Source organism: Sander lucioperca, chromosome 15 (assembly GCF_008315115.2).
Source record: "Sander lucioperca isolate FBNREF2018 chromosome 15, SLUC_FBN_1.2, whole genome shotgun sequence".
In the NCBI taxonomy this organism is placed as follows: Eukaryota; Metazoa; Chordata; class Actinopteri; order Perciformes; family Percidae; genus Sander; species Sander lucioperca.
The window spans coordinates 19,508,895-19,526,040 of NC_050187.1; the positions used below are offsets into that span (position 1 = coordinate 19,508,895).

Below are 17,146 nucleotides of genomic sequence, written 5' to 3' on the forward strand. Positions count from 1 at the left end.
TTAATGATCACAGAGGACTTGGTATTAACTGTTTGGTGACAGTCGCACATCTTCTCCAAACCAAGTGCCTTGTCATGTCATGCTGCGTATTTCAGTGTCACAAAGTGTTTGTTTCCTGGTTAGTAATGTTAACATCCTCTGCATGGATTCCTCTACCCCTTTTCTGTATATAGAACAAAAACAACTAGTAACTACTGTAGAGCTGTAATGGAGTTAAATGGGAATATTTAAGTAAAGCATGAGTAATACTCTATAACAGTTTACTTGTAATAACATGACGTGTCAAGGAATGGCCATCTGGTGTAGCAAGAGATTTGGGGTGAGTGGAGGGGTCGCAAAGTAAGAAGATGAGAAGATAATGTGTTCCTTGATGTGGACCAGCAGGTTATCATGAAATCAATCATGACATAACAGTTTAAGGATATGTAGCTTCCCTCAGGAATGCCATCAGTGAATTTACAGTCCCACTGTGATTTTCAGACTGGAAAGATCACAAATCTTTAACATATCTTTTTTCTCCCCTCAGCTGTAAATAACCAATGCACCATGATGTCTGGGCAGTACCACTGTCATTGCTGACTATGAAAAAGACATATGAGGGTATAATGTGTCATACTGGCCCGTTTGAAATGTGACCGTGTAGCTACAAAAAGTAAAACTGATGAACATATGTTTTTTTTTTGTTTTTTTTTAAATACTTCTGACTTACTTTCAGGCCCCAGTGCTTAGTACAAAAAGTGTTCATTTTCTAAAGCAAGGGTCATTAAATCGTACCTTTCATCACTTCATTATTAACGAGTTTAGCAGGGCGCTTCTGCTTGCTTGTTTCACACTCAGATGTTCACACCACTAATACCCCAGTGCTGGAACAATTAGGGCTCACATTAATGGTGTTTCTCAGGGGCATCTAAACAGCTAATCGTAAATTTGTCTCATTCACTTTTCTTGCTCATATTTTCACAGCTAGAACTGGCAGCCGTCTGGTCACACACTTTTGACTGGCTTAATTCACCATTCTCACCATGCAGCAGCCCATTTGGTAAGGCATAATATGTTCAATAAGTTAAAGTTAGAGGATGTGGGTGTTATAGTTGGGTGTTTGATTAAAGAATCTGTCAACTACCTTACACATATTTTATCACTTGCGTCTAATGGTATCCAATCATGCAGAGTTGTGGTTTCACTTGCACAGGTTGGAGATGTTCATACCTGAGATTTTTGTCAACACCCCAATAGAATAGAGGTGAATGGATTTGTGTTTGTGGTGCTTACAGCCCTGACAAAAAGTTACAGCCCACACACAATGTTTTGCACTTAACGTTAATCTTGTTCACTATCTTAGTTTAGCATGCTAACATTAGATTATTAGCACTGAACAGAAAGCACAGATGAGGCTGATGGGAATGGCATTAGTTTTGCAGATATTTGGTCATAAACTGAAGTATTGGGCAACATTTCATTTGACCTGACGGTAGTAGAAATTACAGCAGGGATCACCAAAGTTATTACAATTCATCCTGAGGTGGACATGGATGTCTGTGCTACATTGTACAGGTAAATCCACCCCATAGCTGTCAAGACATTTCATATAAAACCACAAATGTCAACCTCATTGAGCAGCTAAAGAAAAACTCAGAGGATCACCAAAGATTCATCCCCTGGGGCCAATAAATGTCTGTAAAAAGTTAAAAAATAGTTGTTGAGATATGTCAGTCTGGACCAAAGAGGTGGATAGACCAATATTGCCAAATAGTTAAAGAATTGACATTTGAAAAAAAATCAACAGGAACATGTCTTTCCAGACACAATGTCCTAGTTAGCCTGGATAATCCACATGACACAGAGCCAACGGTTCACAGTGAGGTCTATGAATTATCCAGAGTATGTGGTGAGTGCACCACAAATGAAAGGAAGAAATCACAGAGTTGATATCTCAAATCCTGAGCAAATTAAATCAAAACAGTCTGCACTGCATGGATACATACCACTTGAGGTAGGCCTAAGTGACAAACTGTTTTTCCATAATTTGGGTAAATTAACCCTTTAACTTACGTAAAAAATATGTCTGTGTTAGGGTTAAAGTGCTCTGAAAATAAAATAAAAAATAATGTGTGCATCCAACCATGTAAACATCTTTGGAAAAAATGGGCACATTCTTTCTATGAAGTGAAAGAAAACCTAATATAGCAGAAAGATGGAAAAAGAGACAGAAAGAGAATGACTACAGTACATATACTGATCATGTTTTGTGAATCCAAAAATGCAAAAAAACAGTAACTGAGACAAGATACTGCAAAATGTCAAACTACAGTACAATGTTATGAAAAAAAACGTCATAACATAAGCAAAACCACATAATGTTTAATGATCTGGGGGTACAGAACTATTTCACTACATAACCAACATGTTTCATCAGCTCAAGCTCCAACAGAACACGTCTGACCTTCAGCCACAGGCAGACACACACTCACTAACAAATCCATATGATTCTCTAGTTGGTAGTGAACGCTGCATTTCCAACCTACTACGCTTGATTCAAAACAACTTGAGCCAGCTGCAGTGGAGTAAAACCTGTGTCGTAGACGTGTTAATGAGTGGTCTCCACTTTTATACGTTTGGCTTCTTTTGTAGAGGTCAGAGTTGCTGTCACACAGGCTGGTTAGACTGGAATCTGGATCTCTAGTGTAAAACGGGCTAATTGACAGGGCAAATGCGCCAGAGCATATGGTTTGATTTTAACAGTGTGGGTGGTGTTTTTCTAAGCCTTACTGACAGCCCTGCCTCCTTCCGTTTCTTCTAATTTCTCCTAATTAGACCTGACCTTCACTTTAATGACCACTCACTCAGTCACACAGGGTTTGTCTGAGCTTACAGTGGATGTCTTTTTGTGCAAGTTTAACATGTTTGTAAAGAGATTCTGCTAAAACATGGGGGAAAAGATCAAACCATTGATATAGCTGTAAGCATTCCTACAGGATGTGCAATAGACAAATGTGACAGGTGTTACTAATTTAACACACACACACACACACACACACACACACACACACACACACACACACACACAGACTTGTTCCTGTTTTTCCATTTACAGGATAAACAGAGTTCTCCACATTATGCAACAGTCTCTCTCAGTAACAGTGTTATTAATAGTTAATAATGGCTGCTGCACACACACAGTGGTGATAAAGGTACAAAAACACAACCTGCTGTTAAATGTATGGTTAGTTAAGTAAGTAGTCTACTGTTTTAGAGGATTGTGGGGTTTTCTACGAACAAAATAATAAAATAGAAAAAAAGGGTAAAATACCTACTGTTGCCACGTAACTGCATCTACAACAGAGCCAGCATTCTTCATGAACCTGGAACACAGAAAAATAGTTATCTTTACCTGAATGCCAACTTTTCTTCAAACATAATGTATTTTTATACATTTATTTTGACAGTTATGGCCATTAATTTTATAACATTTTACCCACCAACTTAACTGCCAATACCTGGGCATGTGGTATTGCAAGAACCTTGCTAATACAGGCAGGCACTCAGGGTTCAAGCTAGTATGCCCCGAAATTATTTGGAAAGTGCAAGCAAAGGTAAATTCACCAGAAATGTAAAATGTAATTTCAACTGTCTAAAACAACTAGTATGGTAGCTTCATGTTGTACCAGGAAGTGAATATTTATTTAGTTTATATCAAGGAAAATAACTCTTGATATGAACAGTATAGTTACAGGACTATTTTGTAGTGTTAATTCTATTAAGTGAAGTTAATTCACTTCAAGTGATTTAGGTAAGATGGTAAATCAGTTTAAATCTCTACTAGTTTTGTAAAACAGTAAACAGTACTAAAAGTGTTTTCTGCAGCCTGCTAACCCTAACCTGCAGTTTGCTTTCAGTTAGTTAAATACAAACTCCTGTACACAAACTCAACATATACACAGTCCCTCCTGCTGTCTGCCTTCCTCTCCCTGAGCATTTGCATCTGTGTGTGTTGTGTGTGTGTGTGTGTGTGTGTGTGTGTGTGTGTGTGTGTGTGTGTGTGTGTGTATGTGTGTGTGTGTGAGTGTGAGTGTGAGTGTGAGTGTGTGTGTGAGCGTGAGTGTGTGTGTGTGTGTGTGTGTGTGGGCTTGTTTAACGATATTAGTGGGGTCCAAAAACCAGGAGTCCAGTATACTTGTGGGGTCTCAACAGCTTTGTGGGGCCAAGAGCTGGACCCCACAAGTTTAAAGGGCTGTTTGAGGGTTAAGACTTGGTTGTAGGATTAGGGATAGAATTAGGTTATGGTTAGGGTTAGGGTATGGGTTAAGGTTAGGCATTTAGTTGTGATGGTTAAGGTTAGGGTAAGGGGCTAGGGAATGCATTATGTCAATGATGGGTCCCCACAAAGATAGTGCCACAAACCTGTGTGTGTGTGTGTGTGTGTGTGTGTGTGTGTGTGTGTGTGTGTGTGTGTGTGTGTGTGTGTGTGTGTGTGTGTGTGTGTTTCCTCGTCTACCTGACCCATATCTCTCCATATTTGGGGGTAACAGCTTGTCAGACATGCCCAAATGTGTGTCTCTAAACTTTCACAGCTCTGGCTTGTTTAGTCTGTCCAGCTCTGATATTTGGATTGTTGAGCAGCTCAGTGTCTAATTCATCTTATTTCCTGAGAGCAGCAGAGTAGTTGGGCTGTCAAACACAAGAGCCACCCCCTCGTAACAGTGTCAAACACACAAGAATCACCCCGTCATTAAATGTGTCACCCGTGACCTGTGGATACTCCAGCTCTCTCTTCTTCATCCTCTCACTCCTCCTCCTCTTCTCACCACTCATCTCTTGCATCCTCCCTTTCCTTTGAGTCCACTGCTCATCAATCAGTACACACAAACACGGCACTTTTTTTTCTCAGTAAATTTAATCTGTCAGTACTCGATGAGATAAACAGCAGTACCTAATGGTTTCACTGATGTAAGTAGCTCAAGCACATAGAGGAGGGAGACCCATATCATTTTTTTCTTTCTCCTCTGTCTTCCAACTACCTGTCAAAATGTGTGTGGTTGCAGAGAGGAGCTGGAGACAGATTCAGGCTGAGATATACTGAGACATTAAACTGTTCCTGCGTATGTATTTGCACACGCACATGCAAACATGCACACACAATTTTAGCACACATTATTTTAACTTTATGGACTATTTCAGTTCAAAGGAATGCTGTTCCCCATTTATTTAACAATGCCAGTTAAAGCCAGAGCTGTATATTCCACCTCTTTCACTTCTACTTGTCTTGATACCTGTGTTACAGTAAAAGAAATCTCTGGTGACAGACAAGTAGAGCATTAATTACAGCCACCCAGAACAGAAAGTTTAATGTTGATGGTTGCAACTCACCTGTCTAACCAAAAATCGTAAAATGTATAGCAGTGTTTCATCTGTATTTATTCAACAATGGCTAAGAGCAAATCCATATGCAATTTTATCAACATTGTCAGGTATATGAAACTTTAATTTAGGTATATTACACACTGAACATCTGTATGAGGTACTTAATCTTTAAATGAACTTATTTGGTTATGCCCCCTATAGCATTTAAAAACACTGTATAAACATGTCATACATTGTTTACAACACATTATAATGTAAGTCGATATAAGGACATTTTGTAAATGTTTATTAATCTAAAATAATGTCTACAATTTTCCTATATTGTCATTAATAATCTCTTTACAGGTGCCCAAAGGAAGAGTTACTTACAATTAGTGTGTGAAAAACCATGTATTACATGTTTATATACTGCTTATATATGCTACATTTGGGAGTTAAAGTAAAGTGTTACCTCTTGTTAAGATACAATTCCAAATACAAGTTTAATGTTCTTTATAGTACTGAGGTATTTTCTTATTTAGGAATCTAAGGTCTTCATAAGGTCACACTTTATTTGGATTGTCCAACACTGACAGAGTTGTGTGTATATCCATCAATGTTTGATTTTCAATGTGTGTTTGTTATACAGGGCCACTGATGCATCCATTTTAGTCAAGTTTGTTTCCATTTCAAAAGACAAAAAAGCTCAGAAAGGCTTAACTTTTTTGGAAGTGATGAATATGTTTGAGAGATGCCCTCATCTATCTGGTCGACAGAACTGAGAAAGCATTTTTGCCTGAAAGGAGTTTAACAAACTAAGGCAGTGACTAAGTAACATCCAAAAGTAGCCTGCATACCTACATTCAGTGTCTGGTAAACAGTTAATCTGAGGGTTGTGGTTAGATTTAATATGATCAGGGTAGAATTAGGGGCTTGTGTTACATGCAGCCAATTTTGGTTCACTCTATAGTTGATTGCCCATCAATTTTGGACTGTCCAAATTAAACATTTTTCAACAAATGATTTTTATGTTGGTAATGTGTATTGTTTGCCTTCTGTGTTTTATTTTCCAAAAACCACAACATGACATGAATGCGATGTTTGTTGGCAGGAGACTAACCTCTCGAATGCCTTGAAAGCATGAACAAGAAACTACCTTATCAACTGGAAATAATATAACTTTGTCAAAGCAAGGTTATCAGTACAGCAAGTTTAATGTCTCAAGTTGGTTTGCCTGACCTGAATGAAATCAGCCCAGAAGATACAAAGTTAATCTAAAAAACTAAACAGTAAAGAATTACTGACTTAACAAGCAGAATACAAAGCTGCCTATATGGCCTTTTTCTGCAGTAAAGGTATGACTATAAAGTATGATATTACAAGGGGACAGGTTGCAGTTGAGAGAGGGCAGTTAGATAAGCCATCAGAGTCAGACCGAAGCTGGTGGAGCTTCTGGGTAAAACCAGCAGGTGGGACGTTGCGCCGTCACGTTATCAATCAGATGACACTTTATTTAGGTTGACATGGTATAACTGGAGCTGAGACACTGAAACCAGCAGAGTGGAAATCCATAAACACTGAACACTACCTAAATGTGTGTGTATGTGTGTGAGCATTAAACACAGTAAAGCTCTGTAAAAGTCCCAAACCACTGCAGCATATTTTCCACTACCTTAAACCTTTCCCAGCAGGATAGCCTAACAAGGACAGGAATCCTGCACAATCAATGTTTTACTTGCTGACTCACCCATCCAGCAGCAGGATGGAATTCTTCCTGGGTCGTCCTGCATTGGGGCCGTAGAGATGAGCTCGGTGGTAGTAGCGCACAGACTGCAGCAGGGTCCGCAGCTTGGTGTAGTCTTGAGCCAACTGGGTGCTGTTGACCGCACGACCCACCATGCTGCGGTAGGCATTAGGCTCTGCAAAGAGGAGATGCAGTACACTGAGCTAGAGACATAAAGTTTACAAAGCAACAGTGGGGAGTTGGAGGAGAATATTGTTGTTGTTGTTGTTGTTGTTGTAGTCTGATCTTGCTCCAACAGCCAGTAGAAAAAGGGATAATTGGGCAATTCGTAGTAATACAGACAGATGGACTCAGTATCAGGCGAATGGTCCAAGCACACGGGTGGCCTTGCAGAATCAGTGACTCAGAGTGAGGGAGTTAGTTTCCCCAAACGGAGGAAAACTAAACTTTTACAGGCCTACTGCTCTTTTACCACTCTAATGAAGATCATTGTGATCTGTACCAGGTTGTGTTTGAGCTGTAAAACAAAATATTTCAATATGTCGGTTTTGTGTGTGTATAGCTGTGTCTGTGCTGTATTCCTTAAAACTATAAGGAGAATATATTAGCACATTTCAAAGGATCACCTTTTCATTCAACCTCCTGGGTGATTTACTCGAACAATGTGTTCAAGTAGATTACTTTTTCTACGGTTTAAGTCCTCACTAAAATTTTCACATGGTTAAATTAATGGATTTTCTATGGTGCTTTTAGGCTTAGGCAAAAATAATATTCTATTGTAAGATTTATTGCAGATGAAATGAAAATATGGAGTGATGTGCAGCAGGGAAACACAGGGCTCTGTGTGCACTGGAGCTCTACAGGAACACAGATGGTTAGGATGACATGCGGACTAGCAGTTCCTTTCATCCCTAAATGAACCCTCGCTTTAACCCTTAAACTGCTAGACTCTCACTACAATAACTCACTATCTAAATAATGTCTTTATCGAAGCTGTTATAACCAGTAGATGTTAAATGAACAAAATGTGAAACAGCGTTCACATAGCAGTTAAAGTGGAAAAAACAACTTGTATTCTGGACTTTAAAAATGTACTTTTTTAGACTAATCCTCTATTAAAAGTGAAAGTCCATTGAAATAATGTTACCTATGTATTAGAGATGACATGTACAAGTTGTTGAAGTATTTATTCAATGTTTCTGAGTGTTAAGGGTTTCCTGTAAGCTATAGGAACACCTCACATGTTGTAGAAAAAAAAACAGCAGAAGACAGAACTTTCTTTTTATTTAATACTGTAGCCTATCATGTTATTTAGTAGGCAGTACAGCTGGGTGATATGAAGAAAATCAAATATCACGATATTTTTGACCAAATTCATCGATGTCGATATTGCTGCGATATTGTAGGGTTGACTTTTGGTGCTTTCACAAAAAATGCACACAATGACATTTTAGATCATTATTCATCAATAATGTGGATACAATGACTAAGTGTGTAAAGGCAAATAACAGAACAGCTAGAACAGTCTGGTAAATTCAGAATTCAGTGATTACATCACTTTACTGTAATGCAGCCCCGTCAAACCATGAAAAGACAACACTTGTGTCATGTTACGATATCCAAAATGTACGACGATATCTAGTCTCATATATTGATGTCAACATAACATCAATATATTGCCCAGGCCTAGAAGGCATCATGTGGTGTGTAGCTGTACTGACCGTTGCCCAGCTCCCAAGAGATGTTGTACTTCTTGCCAGCGCCGTACTTGAGGAGGCTCAGGGTGGAGGAGGTGTTCCAGGAGTTGTCTGGGTTTCTGTGCAGCGCATTGAGCCCCAGGATCAGGTGCAGACCAGCACAGTCGGCAAAGTTGTACAGTTTGTCTAAAGACCTGGCTGGGAGAAACCCACAAAGCAGTTGTAACTTTGATTCTTTTAATGCAACTGGAATCACATGAACACAATGGAGACCATGTGGAACTCATTGATCTACAGATTTGCATGTCCATGTACTATAGGAATCCCCTTCTATCGCACAACAACCATACCTGAAACTCGATTGATGTTGCTCTTGGTACCATAACCACCTATATTTGCAGCTATGTCTGTTTTTTGTAGTGGAACTAAAGATAATACAAACAGACAAATACTAGGGTTTTCAATTTTGAGTACAAACTAAAAGTCCTGTCTTTATTGTGATTGTGGTACTGTGCACAATATCTAAACAGAAATATTGTTATTGTCACACGAACAATTTGCTCACGCAACATGTCTGGCTAAAAACTGATAAACAATGTTATAAAACATTACAGGTTCTCAATGCTGAGAAAAAGTAAAAAAGTTGTAGATCACCAAATGGAAAAAGGCATTGGAAAAACATTGGATTTGTCTATTTAAACAAACAAGCTCTTTCTCATGCGACTCTTAAAAAAAGGGTGGCTTCTTTTAAAATTTTCAACCTCAGTAAATTGTAACGTATACAATAGGAAGATTACATTTCTCAGCGGTATTGTGAATGGGAATTTTGCATACTGCATTTTGGATAAACTGTGAACTACAGCTTGGATTTATTCTGCAATTAGTTGTCGTGTGCCAGGTACTGAACTTTGTGTTTGTGCATGTGTGTCCATTTCATACACAAGACAGCAGAGTCTATTCTTTAGCAACATTCAGTGAGAATCCAGAAAGACTGACTTTCCCATCATGGACTCCTGCGGTGATTCACTCCTCAAAGCTGCGATCACAGGATCGTTCTGTTCCTCTGCAGCTGACTACTTACTCACGTTTATGTCTGCTGTCTCCATCAACGCACATTATTCTCACTAGGCAGTATCGGAGGAGGGCCCTACCACAAATGCTGGCATATAGTGACATGAGTACCAAAAGTGTTTATATTTTAATGTAAGACTGCAGGCCGCTCCTGGATACCTCAGGCTCTTGTTTTGAAATTTAATCAGTTTAGAGTCGTTCCATTAACGTAAATATTACCCTGACATTTGACCCTTACTTCCTAGGTACAACAGGAAACAGATGAAAACTGGGGGCCGGTCTGGTTCAGGCTAGAATTTGCCCTCAGCTGTGGGTTTGGCACCAGCTGAGCTTGACAACGTGGAATGAAGACAAAAGCAGAGCAGACCAGGGTGCATGTGAGGTTATTCTTCTGGATACATGTCGAGCTGTTACAGTCATGTGAAAGGTGCAAGTTTCTCTAATATTATAATATTTAATAAATGGATGTGAGAGATACAAATGTCTGGCTTTAAGTCAGAGTCAGAATACATTGGAACACTGAACAATGCTTATTAAGTCAAGCTTCAGTGCAAATGCGTTTTTTTATTCAGCATTTACTGTAAGCCTTTATTTCCAATAGAGCAGTGGTTATGTATAATCCACGGAGCAAATAGAGAGAACAGAAAGATTGCTTGTTGCACCTGGCATTCATTCACTTTCCGGCAACGGCAGGACAACGCCTGAAAACAAAAGAAAATGCCAGCAGTAACAATAGTTGTATTACACACAGCACTCTTCGGGAGTGCATGTCTCTTGTGTAAACTGTCTGTTCTCCATCTCATTAACAACCACTAATAACGTTATTATCATAACTCCTTTCCTCTGTGGTTAAATTAGAGTGGTGTCCGTGGAAAGGAGCAGAGTTGAGGGCAGCAGGACAGAAAAAGTAACGCCAGATGTGGCTGTCAGGATGAGTGATTCCAGGCCTTTCCTCACCTGAGATCTGAGCAGAAAGCGACCAGCCTCGCTCCAAGACACAGCTAGCAGCCCTGCACACACATCATAAAGGCATCATGAGATGCCTCAAGTAGCTTAAAATATTGTTTCTCTGCTAGAAGGTGTTTTTAAAAGCGGTATGTAAGATCAAATAAATATGTATATGCACTACGTGTTTATGTGTTTGGTTTCTGGAGAATTTTACTATTGATAACCAGCAGCAGACAAACTCATAGCGAGCTTTCTTCTGTCTTTGCAACTTCAAGGTATGTTGAATGATGAGGTCAAAGGTAGTGCTTGTAAGCAGAAAGTGGATCAGAAGATAAATTATTTCATTTTTTTTGTTAATATCAATTAATTTAAAGGCTATACATCAATTGTTATATGTAGTAGATGGAGCTGAAATGATGAGATAATTAATCAGTTAGTCGCTCAACAGAAAGCTAATCAGCAACTATTTTGTTAATTAATTGTTTAAGTCATTATTAAAACAAAACTAGTGAGATAAAAAGCTTCACATCCTCTGGTGGAAGCTTCTCAAATGGCAGCAGTAAATTGAATATCTTTGGAATTTGGGCATTTGTTTGGACAAAACAAGACATTTGAAGACATCACTTTTAGCTCTCCCTATTACTCAGAGGAGCTGGTACATACTTAAGCTAAGCTACAGCTAGTCAAGAAATTGTCCAAATCTAGGGAAACAGGACAAACAGTAGTAAAATTCCCTGGGAACAACCTATCATTTTAATGGTGGCTAATCTTCAGTTAGCCAGTTTCTGTTTCGGATGCACACACAACAACAGCTACTAGCCCGAAGAGGTAGTATAGTATTACTGGTCTACGTAGCCGAGCTCTCGTTTATCGCCTGACAAGAGCAGGGCATCATATGCTTTATTCCAAAGAGTAAAGGCTGTTTGGTAGATTGATTCACCCTCCTGGTGTCAAGAAATCTGCAGATCACTGAGGCCAAACATGAAAGAGCTCCTATGCAGACACTAGAAAGCCCTGAAGCTACAAATCTGTGATCTCAGTCAGACGAAAGTAATGACATTACCAAGACACTCTGAATCTGTGTGTGTATGCACATGCACACATACCATGTGTGTCTTTCTGTATGTGAGCTATTATTATCACATCTGTGTAATGCAGAAAAGGAGAAATGTAGCATGATTCAATTAAATATTGTGGCAAATGGTGAATTTAGAGTGAAATAACAGCACTTAATGTTATTGGACAATAACTCTCCGAAATGATCTCGTGTTTCACAAACACAGACATAGACAATCAATCCAACATAAAATTGCCTTTACGTCTGTTTGAAGTATCAAGCCAGTAATAAATGGTGCTCATCCCAATGACATTGACTAATCTCTGAGTCAACATCATTTTTCACCCTGAAGAAGGCTGTTTGTGCCGCTACGCATGGGTTGTTACTAAGCTCTATTTTACAACATGTACAAGTAATTTCATGGTGAAATAGCAATCTAAATAAAGGCTTTTAAACTTTTTGCCAGAAGAGTGCATTGGACCTTTCTTCTTTTTTGAACATCATTATTCAGTTTGCTGTTTTTTTTTAAGAATGAGTTTCTTATGTTGTAATATGTTTTAAAACTGGTCTCAACATTCACAATTACACATAACACAATGAAAGCCTGTCTAAGAGGTCAGACTTTACTGTACTCACTCAGCTACAAACTTCCCTTTTATCTTACAAACAGTCCCGCCAGAAACAAGCAGAACAAACCCAGAAAAACAGTGTGTGCATGCATGTGTGTGTATGTGCCTGTGTGTTGGCGTGCCATTGTGTGTTTGTGTGCAGCGGAAAGAGCGGGGTCTGGATATTGTCAAGCTGTCTATCTGATAGAAAAGCCAGTTCTGTGAAGCAGAGAGGCCGGCAGCATCAGTCAGTGCTATGCCTCATTTCTGCAGTTCTGCATATTCCCTCAAACACTGAGTTACACATAGGTCTATGTACACTGGGCCTGTATGCACTCACACAAACAGTGTTTGCTGGTTTATATACCAGCCACATGAACCAGACACCCATCTGAAGTTTCCAATGAAATAAGTCTTTTCTCTGTAGCTGCACATTTAGTGAGTTACTGTCATCGGACAAGACAGGTGTATTTTTACATGACAGTTTCTTCTGGTGCAGTTTTAAATTATGATCAGATTTTTTAAGCTGCAAGAATTATTTAATCATATCATACTGTATAACCTCAATTGCGTGCTGTTTTTTATTATGAGACAGACCTGGTTTGGGGATCTTTGGAAAGTCTTCAGATTGAAAAAAGACTTCACTTAACTAAGTTATGAAAAGCAGGTTGAGAAGAGGTCAACACATTTTAGAATTGTTACAGACAGTAAACCACAGTAAAACCCTGTGCCCTAATGCTGTGTTGTAAATCAACTGCCAACTGCATCGGTCCACTTAGATTTCACACATTTATATTTCGTTTCACAATGTTGCCAAAAAAAGGGAGGCAATATTAAAAATGTAATATTTGAAGAAAGATCTTTTTTTGTCAGGGATTTGTTTTTTACCTCGCTATAAAGTCAGTTCTTAATGGCTTCTTCTTAATCTACTGTGGCATGGAATGTACCATTTGTAAAGATTACTTAAATGCGTAAATGCTTAAACTAAAATGTAAGGGGCTTGAATTTAAGATTTTCTATTTATAACAGAAATAAAAGTATTTATATAAAAGTATTTAAATAAAAGGGATTTCTTGAATTAAAGAAAAATATAATTAAGTCTACATTTATAAAATACATATTCTATTTGATCAGTCAACAGCAATAGCGTACAGTTCTTAATTAATGAGAGGGAATAAGTCGGGCTTAGTCATCTTAAACCTGCTCTCGGCCAGGTTTAGCTGTAAGCGCAAATTACATTAATAATTCAACTGGCATCCATCCAAGCTTGCTTTAGTGAAATATCCCTGTGTACTGAGAGGAAAGTGAACGCAACCTACAGCTATGCAGAGGGAACAAACAGCATCTTCTTACACTTCCTCCCTCAAATTCTAATTCAGATGATTTGTGAAAAAAATTCTGGTCTTGGACTTTAAAATCTAAGTTTAGAAATGTGGATATATTCCTACACTCCCCATCAGTTTTGACTTAGCAAAGAAAATAGGCAGCAAAGCAAAAACTTTGTTTTCTGTCTCTGGTTTCATTCAAATATAGAAATATAATGACTTGCTGCCAGATGCAGCTTACTGCATGTTTAGTCCCATCAAAGTCAGTCTGGAACATACAAGTACACACACATGCACAAACACACACGTACACGAACACACACACGTTAACTTAGGTTACTTTTGGGGACATTACATAAACTTAAATTTATTTTCTGGAGACTAACCCTTTCCCTAACCTTAACCACCTACTCAAAAATCAGCTTTTTCCCCAATTGAGGACGCATCTTTTGTCCCCAATTAACTGGTCTTTAGTTTAAAATATGTCCCTGAAGGTAGCCTAAGTCAGGAACGATCAACACACACACACACACACACACACACACACACACACACACACACACACACACACACACACACACACACACACACACACACACACACACACACACACACACACACACACACACACACACACACACTTGAGCTAAGTTCTGGCTTGCTTTTAAAGCCAAATCAAAACCGAATCCTCGAGAGACATGTGCAGACAGGGGAGAAGGCTGTTTAGAGAAATTAATTCTGAGCCTTTTTTTTCTCCTGTTTATGGATACAATGTGTTTTTCCATATCTGAAGATGCACATGTTGCAGTCAAGCTTCCAGAGCTCTTACAATGCATGTGTCCACAGTCACTCACACACTGCTCAAAACATACCTCAAAATACGGACTTTTGCGATAATTACCTTAAATGTCATTCATTGTTGATTAAAATTGTGATTCTGACATAAAAAGACATGTCCATGACACAACACCATTTCACTGTTCCCATATTTAAGGGCATAGATGCTTGTGATTTTCTCTGTCAGCTGTAACAACTCACATTATGTCATCTTGAAGTGGGCAGTAAAACACGCGCAGACATTAAATGTGCATTGTGACCTAGGTGGGGAAAGCATGGCGTAAATGGCTAATCTCAGACTGTCCATCAATCAAATTGTTCTCAACATGCTTGGAACAATTGTTGATGACATTATTTAAGGTTTTACCAGATGATTTGAAGAGTAATTTTACATTTATACTTAACACACACCACGTGAACATGCGGTCGCAGACAAACAGCTTAACCTGTCATGAAACACTTGGAATTGAACTGCTAAATATCCTGGAAAACCCAAGTGTGGCACATTTATCATCAGCTCCTCCATCATGGCTTCAATCCCTTTCCTCCAGCAGCTCCATTGATTCGTCTAGCAACTCTCTGCCTTCTGTTTCTCATTGGCCCAGTTCCTTTTTACACTAACCAGATCCTCTGTGGCTGCACAAAAAGACACTGTGACTGAAGGTCATCTCAAGACTGACGTTTCCAATTTGCAATTTTTTAAAAAGATCGTCAAAAGTTTAAGAACTGCTATCGATGCAGTTTGATCACTCATCCATATCGGTCAAAGCCAGACCAGTATACTGTTACGGACGCTGTATCAAAAGCTATTCAATGCTGTGGTTTGGTATGTTCACATGGTGTATCTGCGACTTATCCTGATGTTAACTTGACACTGCATGTTAGGGTTGCGCAGAGGGAGAAATGTGGTTCCAATATATTGTGAGTCTGTGCTGCTCCACCAGCGTGTTGCACAGAACCCAACGCCTCCATGTTTACACACATACATCTCCACATGGACTCTTCTTTCATACAGGATGGCTCCACTCCAGCGAAACCATTCAGGTCAAACCACTTTTGTATTTTGGAAGAACGCTAGATATGTGATGGGCACCTGTTTTCAATTCTGTTAGTAAAGGGGGACCCGTGTGTGTGTGTGTGTGTGTGTGTGTGTGTGTGTGTGTGTGTGTGTGTGTGTGTGTGTGTGTGTGTGTGTGTGTGTGTGTGTGCGCGTGAAAACAAGAGTGTGAGAGAGAGATTACCTCAATCTGTGAATTTGCTGTGACTAGACTTGCGTGTGGCCCTCTTCTGTGTACCCAGTGTAAGGAGATGCAGAGCAAGTCGACAGAGCTGGTGAGTAAGACGAGTGGTATGTTAAAGTGCTCATATTATGCTCATTTTCAGGTTCATAATTGTATTTAGAGGTTATATCAGAATAGGTTTACATGGTTTAATTTTCAACAAACACTATTTTTGTTGTACTGCACATTGCTGCAGCTCCTCTTTTCACCCTGTGTGTTGAGCTCTCTGTTTTAGCTACAGAGTGAGGCATCACACTTCTGTTCAATATTTGTTGGGAGTCGCACATGCGCAGTACCTAGGTAAGGTGTGTGTGTGTGTGTGTGTGTGTGTGTTTGTGCTTCAGACTAGGCAACAGACTGCAGTAGACAACAAATCAAAGACAGAGAAGTGGACAAAATAACATCAACTGCCTTTCTTTGGCTTTGAGCCATGTAACTCAAACCACTTGTTAGGGGAACAGGGTGTGAGGGAAATGCGTATGGGGTGTGAGTGGTTTTCACATCTGTTTGGCAATGCTCGCCGTCTATCACTCCCTAATGAGAAAAGTACGCTTTTTAGATTCTAATGACCTCACTGTGTTTGGCTTGTAAAGAAACAAGGTGTGTGGAAGTTTCCCAGGAGAGAAACATCACCATGTTGTATCTTCACTTTGTTTGCATTATGCAGCTACCTACAAACCACAACCAAACACATCCAAAGGAGAAGGAACCTGTTTATGAATCATCCTGTTATTATAAACTGACAGGCTGTTTATTAACTTGTGAATCTAACTAAAGGTTCATCTCTATCTAAGGCAAACAAATCTCTGTCAAAGCAATTTTGAAAGTTACCGTTATATCATCTAATTATTGAAAGGAAGTTAACAAATGTCTTTTGAGATACGTTAGAAATGTTCCTTAAGCATTCAAGTCTCTGACTGGGCGGTCCAGTTAACATGTTTGATTGACAGCTGAGCTGGCAGGGGCGCAGGGACAAAATGTAAACAAACTTGTGTAACTGTAGCTTGAAAGCTAAGGGCAGTGTTTTTGTGACCATAGTTTAAGAGACTTTTATTTTGAAATCACACGGAACAGGAGGTAGCTGCAAAAACCTTGCTAGACAAGAGCCATATTTTTTCGCTCTCTTGCATAAAACATACACCACATGTACTACACAGCATGTAAACTCAACATTTTTCTCACTGTTTTACTGAAGCTTTTATGTATGTCCTCGCTTTGGATTACTTTTTGAACGTATGC

General features: G+C 39.1%; 1 protein-coding gene and 1 long non-coding RNA gene across 2 annotated transcripts in view; one reads left to right on the plus strand and one right to left on the minus strand.

Moving 5' to 3' along the window:
* Positions 1-17,146, minus strand: part of hpse2 (heparanase 2) — a 55,518-nt gene that overhangs the window by 14,274 nt on the left and 24,098 nt on the right. The window contains exons 4-6 of the mRNA XM_031305115.2: positions 8,806-8,979; positions 7,088-7,259; positions 3,315-3,362 (exon numbers count right to left, since the gene is read on the minus strand). Of these exons, the coding sequence (XP_031160975.1) occupies positions 3,315-3,362; positions 7,088-7,259; positions 8,806-8,979 (394 nt within the window). The remainder of the gene's footprint in view (positions 1-3,314; positions 3,363-7,087; positions 7,260-8,805; positions 8,980-17,146) is intronic.
* On the plus strand, positions 9,838-10,973 carry LOC116053903. The gene is made up of 2 exons (XR_004105952.2): positions 9,838-10,279; positions 10,729-10,973. It is a non-coding gene; the product is annotated as an uncharacterized LOC116053903 (long non-coding RNA).